This window comes from Muscardinus avellanarius (genome assembly GCF_963383645.1).
Source record: "Muscardinus avellanarius genome assembly, chromosome: X".
Classification (NCBI taxonomy): domain Eukaryota; kingdom Metazoa; phylum Chordata; class Mammalia; order Rodentia; family Gliridae; genus Muscardinus; species Muscardinus avellanarius.
The window spans coordinates 96,743,078-96,749,536 of record NC_137792.1 but is presented as its reverse complement, the minus strand read 5'-3'; the positions used below and the strand labels follow the sequence as shown (position 1 = coordinate 96,749,536).

Here is a 6,459-nt window from a genome sequence, read left to right as displayed (position 1 = left end):
GCGGGCCGCGCGGAGCGTTGGTCACGTGGTCAAGTGGCGAATCAGGGTCTGGCCCGCTGGACACCGGGGCGGAGCCCACTCTCCGCTGCCCGCCTACTCTATTCCTTCCTTGCTTTCTGGACTCATGGTGAGGGGCGTAACGAAGGCGGGGATGTTGGGGTTTACTGTTTATGGCTTCCAATCTGCTTTCTTTAACTCCTGCTCTAAAAATCACTTTCGGGTTACCTGAAAGTATTTACTCCTCCATCCCCGTGCGGGAACTGTGTCAGCGTTTCTTTTCTTAGGTTTTACAATTTTACAAATACCGGTCAATGTTTATGTAATGTGAAAAAGTTTTCTAAGTAGAGCTGCCTAGTGAATAGTTCAGTTCGTGAACTTCGTGCTTATCTGACTATATATACATATATACACACATATATACATATATACGGATATATACATATATGCACATATACATGCATATGTACATGTATGTATATACATACTGAGCTTCATCTCTATCCCTTTTAATTTTAAAATAGGGTCTTGCTAGGTTGCCCAGACTAGCTTCAAACCTGCATTCCTACTTTCTCAGCTTCTCAAATACTGGGATTACAGGCATATGCCTCTTTGTGCCTGGCTTTGTCCAACAACTTTTGATATTGATTGCAACTTGTCTTTTGAAAAGAAAACAGAAGTTTTCTAGCTTATTCAGACACACACACACAAACACACTTTTAAGGCTCAGATTGCTGTCATTTTACTGGGAATGTTTTCTAACAATATTGAAAGTTTTCTTTTGCTTAGTAATTATAAATTTATATATGTAGAATAAAAAACAATTCACTGGTATTCACTAATGAGAGATGATAATGTCCTAAAGACATGTACCTAAAAATAGTAATGGTTTTAAAAATTGGGAGCTTTTGAGCTCTGATCTGTTAAAATGTCCAAATTCACATGAAAGAATGTGAACCATGTATAGAGCTAAATAGTGGTGGTCATAAATCCTCAGCTTCCATTGATTTTATGTTTGTGAGAGGTGGAAAGCATGGTAATATACCCTTCTCAAATTTTTCTTGTAGGATTTTAAAACTTATGTGGATCAGGCATGTAGAGCTGGCGAGGAATTTGTCAATATTTACTATGAGACAATGGACAAAAGAAGAAGGGTAACTATACTACTCTTTTACTAAATATTATTTTTCCTTTTGTGTATATGTTACTGGGGATTGAACCCAGGTGCATGCTATCTCTGAGCTACACCCCTAGACCTGTTTTATTATTTTTAGTTTGAAACAGAGTCTCACTGATTGCTGAGGGCCTTGCTAAGTTGCTGAGGCTAGCTTCGGACTTGCTATCCTCCTGTCTCAGATTCCCTAGTACTGGGTCTTTTCTTTTTTGAGCCAGCCGTTTATCTGACTTGTAAAAATAATAACTTTAGACCAGTTTTTATAAGTTGTTGCTTACAGAATAATTGGTATGGTATTAAGAGTTTGGGCTCTGGAGTCATATCCTAGGTTTGCTTCAGTTCCATAATCTTGGGTGAGTTACTAACTACTCTTAACCTCATTTTATTTTAGAATGGTAAATGGGAATTTTTTTGTGTATGTGGTACTGGAGATGGAACCCCAGGGAATTCTATCTCTGAGCTACACCCCCAGCCTTACATTTTATTATTTTTTTTTGTGTGTGTGTGTGTGTAGGTCTGGGGATGGGATCCAGGGGCATTCGACATCCAAGTTGCAAAGGGCCTCACTAAGTAGCTTAGGCTGTCTGCAAATCACCATCCTCCTGTCTCTGCCTCCCAAATGCTAGTATTACAAGTGTGCACCACCATGCCCAGCTCAAGAATTAAATACTGCACTTAACATGAGGTCCAGCTTATGTTTACTTAAATATGTGAACTTTTCTTAGTCCCATTATATAATCAGTATGATTAAATATTAGTGCTAGTGGAAGGGTCTGCCAGTATAGAGATATTTTCTGATTTCCCCTCTTATTTCATATACTAATAGATAATTTATTATAAAAGTTTACAACAATAGTTGGCATTCAAAAGAGGATCCACATACTGCAGGTGTTTCTAGGCTAAGAGACCAAGTTCTCACTTATTAGAGTTTTCATTATAATTTTTCTCTGAGCTATATATTTCTAAGTAATTATTTCAGTATGTGGTCAAATGAGTCTTGCTTAAGTCTCTTATCAGAATAAAATTTTTATTTTTAAGAATATTTTTCCTGTTCTGGAGATGCAAAAGTTAATACTTTATTTTTAAAAAACTTATTTTTAAAAAGAAGATAAAAGACATTTTTGCCACCAATGTTTGATGCCATAAAGCACGAGGGGAAGTATATGACAGTAGTTGTTCATTGTTCCTTGTCTTGATTGTTTATTGTGCAGTGCTGCTAAAAATAAACACCATAAGCTGGGCATGGTAGTGGGAGGCTGAGATAGGAGGATCACGGGTTCGCAGCTGGCCACATATATTTAGTGAGGCCCACAGCAACTTAGTGAGAACCTGTTTCAAAATGAAGAATAAAAAATAGGGCCAGAGGTATAGCTTGGAGGCATAATGCCCCTGTGCTCAATATCCAGTACTGCAAAAACAAAACAAGGCAACATAGATTACCATCATCAAGATATGTGATCTTTTATCCCAAGCTAAAAACTATGTGTGTGTGTGAGAGAGACAGATAGACAGACAGACAAGGGATTAAACCAAGGGGCATTCTACCTCTTGAGCTACATCCCTAGCCCTATTTTAATTTTTGTTTTGAAACAGAATCTCACTAAGGTGCAGAGGGTCTTTTAACTTTCTGAGGCTGGCCACAAACCTGAAATTCTCCTGTATCAGCCTCCCAAGTTATTGATATTACAAGTGTGTGCCACCATGCCCTGTTCCAAGTTAAATTTTAGAAGAAAGCAAATAATGTACCCTTTGACCGTAAAGAAGTAACTGTTGAATTTTGCTTCTTTTGGACATTGTTTAACTTATCAATTCACGTAGGACATCTTTAAGTGCTCATAATTCTTTTAAAATATGTATGCAAATAAAGTAGTAGCAAAAAGAACTAATTCTTCCTAACACATAGAAACATGAAATGACTCACAGGTATATAACTATTAGGAATAACCAATATTGTACCATCTTCCTAGATGTGACACATCTATAGAAACTTAAATGTATAAAACATATAATATGAAATATAGAATGTAATTATAATTATATAACAACACTAGTTAATATAATAATACATAAGCTCTTAATTCTGCTTTCCAGTGTGCTTTAATGCACCTTTGTCAATTTTGCTGTAACATTCACTGATTTGAAAACTTGGGAGTTGCCAGCTGGGCGTGGTAGCACATGCTTATAATCCTAGTACTTGAGAGGCTGAGAAAGGAGGATACAGGTCCGCAGCTAGCCTCAGCTACTTAGTTAGGCCCTCTGCAACTTAGTGAGACCCTGTTTTAAAATAAAGAATACAAAATAGGACTGAGGGTGTAGCTTGGAGGTAGAATGCCCCTGGGTCCAATCCCCAGTACCACCAAAAAAACCAAAAAACAAAAAAAAAAAAACTTGGGAGTTAATGGGTTATAGAAGGGCTTAGTTTTTGCAACTTTGCTATGCTCAGAGAAAAGTGAAAATAAAATTCATTTGGGGTTGCACGTGCTTGGAACTTGTGATCATTTAATTCATTTTAAAACAGAAAGCAAAACTTCAAAATTCTCTTAGCTATTTTTGTTTTTTTTTTAAATTAGTGCACTGTATTCATACATCATAGTGGGATACAAACTTTTGTAGACATACATGCACACATCGCCCAGTCAGCCCCCACCCGATCCCCACCCCATTCTCTCCCCATCCCTCCCTCCCGTGCTTGGCTTAGTGGTTGACATCTAGTATTATAGCAATTTATCCAAAATTAAATATGATAATCTCACATAACAGTTTCATTTGTCTGATACCAAGCTTTTGATGACTTAAAGATAACATTTCAATATTTCTTTTTACTTTCTTTCTTACCAGAGAATATTTTTTTTCTATTTTTTTTTTTAGGTGAAACTATCATATATTTATATATTTATTTTTCAGGAAAAAAAAAATCTATCCTAATATGGAGTATGGACTCTAGATACCCAAAACGATCTTGAAAAAGAACAAAGCTAGAAGATATATATTTTCTGATTTCAAACCATATAAAGCTACAATAATTGAAACAGTGTAGTACTATTCTAAAGGCAGATATATAAACCATTGGAGTTAAATAAAAGCCTAGACCTAAATTCTTCCCTATATTGTCAAGTTATTTTTGACAAGGTTTCCATGAACATTTGGTGGTGGAAATAATAATCTTTTAACTAAATATTGTTGAAACATAATAATTACATGGAAAAGAATAAAGTTTGACCCTTACCTAATCCCATATACAAATATTAACTCAAAATAGATAAAAGACCTAAATATAAATCTTAAGACTATAAACCTTTAGGAGAAAATCTGGGTCATAAAACCTCACAACATTGAAATTGGCAGTGATTTCGTGGATATGATTTCAATGACACAGGCAACAGAAGAGTATACAAACTCCCTAAAAAATAAAAAAATATTTTATATCCAAAGACAATGTAAACAGAGTTAACAGTTATTAATAAAATGGGATAAAATATTTCCAAATGCTAGACAGATACTTATACACATTGGTGTCTAGTGTCAAAGGGGCAGAGAAGGAGGTAGAGCTATGAAAGTGTTTGCATACCATCTATAACTTTTTAATCCACTTCTAGAAAAAAGTTACCTAGGAAAAACTTTCTTGTTAAAAATGTTTTTTTTTCTTTTTAGGCACTTACCAGGCTGTATCTGGACAAGGCCACTTTAATATGGAATGGAAATGTTGTTACAGGGCTAGACGCCGTAACTAATTTTTTTGAGATGTTGCCTTCTAGCGAATTCCAGGTCAACATGTTAGATTGCCAACCAGTCCATGGTAAGAACATGAACTTTTAAGGTATTTCCTTTGTTTTATTTAATGAACACCGAGCTTTTAAACTAATAGCAGCAAAAGGCTTTTAGTGGTAGAAGTATTTACTTATCTGAGAAAGTTAAGTATCATGAAAAATTCAGCCATTCAGTCTCACTGTTTGTCGTCTTTTAGATACTTCTCACTCCAAAGATTTTGGTGGACTGGGTAATTATGGCTTATTAAAAATTGTATGAGAAATTGAGACTAAATATATTTTTTGTTAATGGAAATATGTGTCCCCAGAGAAAATTGTGCCATATCTCTGATTAATCTGTTTTAGTATTTTACAGCCCATTAACATTTCACTGAAATTCACTCTGTTAGGTGAAAGAATGACCTTTGGCAGGACATACCCTGAATGAGTAGATTGATGCAGTTTGTAGTATTTACCTCTAGGTGGGGTCCTTAGTATCTTAAGTAATTTTTTTCCCTTTATAGTTCTTGAAGGATAGCTTAAGAAGCAAAATATGAATAACCTCTGTTAGAAACCTAATGAAATATTAATGCATATAGGAAGGAGATGGTCCTTTGATAAATATAAATTCATTATGTTTGAAACTTACCCCCAAGTCTCTTTGGACTGGAAATAATTTTGTTACTTTTGAAATAAGTACTTAGTTTTCTGGATTTGGCTTTGCACGCTCAAGATTGTGCTCAAGACAAAGAATGTTTGAAAAAAAAAATAGGATTAGAACATAAGCAGTGAAGCCTGAAAATCTGCCTATTTAGAGAGAGTAACTAACCTATTTATTTTTTGTGTTTGATAAAGAGCAAGCTACTCAATCCCAGACTACAGTTCTTGTTGTGACCAGTGGAACTGTGAAGTTTGATGGAAACAAACAACACTACTTCAACCAGAACTTCCTGCTGACTGCTCAGTCTACTCCTAATAGCACTGTGTGGAAGATTGCAAGCGATTGCTTCCGGTTTCAGGATTGGGCTAGTTGTTAAAGGGGCAAAGTCCACAAAGTCCATTCTTCTGTTTAGTAGCTCCAATAACAGAAGTTTATGTGAATTAATCCATTTCATCATAAAAGCACTGTAAACTAGTATGTGCTGAAAGTAAATTTCTTTAATATTTTTTATTCCTAGCAGCACCTTTTCTAGCAGCTGCCTGTTTGGATTGTTGCTCTTAAGAGCTTTAATGCTAGTTTTTTTACATGCCTTATATACATTCCACTAATGACATCCTTAAATAATGCTAAACATCCGATCTTGGTACTAACATAATCACTGTGAACCCAGCCTACTGCAAAAATGGAATCTTTTTGTAAAACTTATCTATGGGATATCAGCACAATATAACTTTGGGACAAAGTGGAATTATTTGGTTATTATTTAATTTTTTAGGGAACTACATACCTATTTTCAGTTACCACTGTTAATTCGGTTTTAATATATAGTATAGCTTTTGCAAATCTGTTTAATTTAGATTAGCATGACTATTCTAACATTC

At 35.2% G+C, this 6,459-nt stretch overlaps 1 protein-coding gene across 1 annotated transcript; it reads left to right on the top strand.

The window, feature by feature from the left end:
* Positions 1–1,070: 1,070 nt before the first annotated feature.
* NXT2 (nuclear transport factor 2 like export factor 2) lies at positions 1,071–5,954 on the top strand (the record flags this gene model as incomplete). Its single annotated transcript, XM_080718323.1, has 3 exons — positions 1,071–1,151; positions 4,823–4,967; positions 5,773–5,954. Exons 1-3 carry the CDS (start codon positions 1,134–1,136, stop codon positions 5,952–5,954), a joined length of 345 nt encoding a protein of 114 aa, XP_080574449.1. The 5' UTR covers positions 1,071–1,133.
* Between the last annotated feature and the right edge of the window lie 505 nt (positions 5,955–6,459).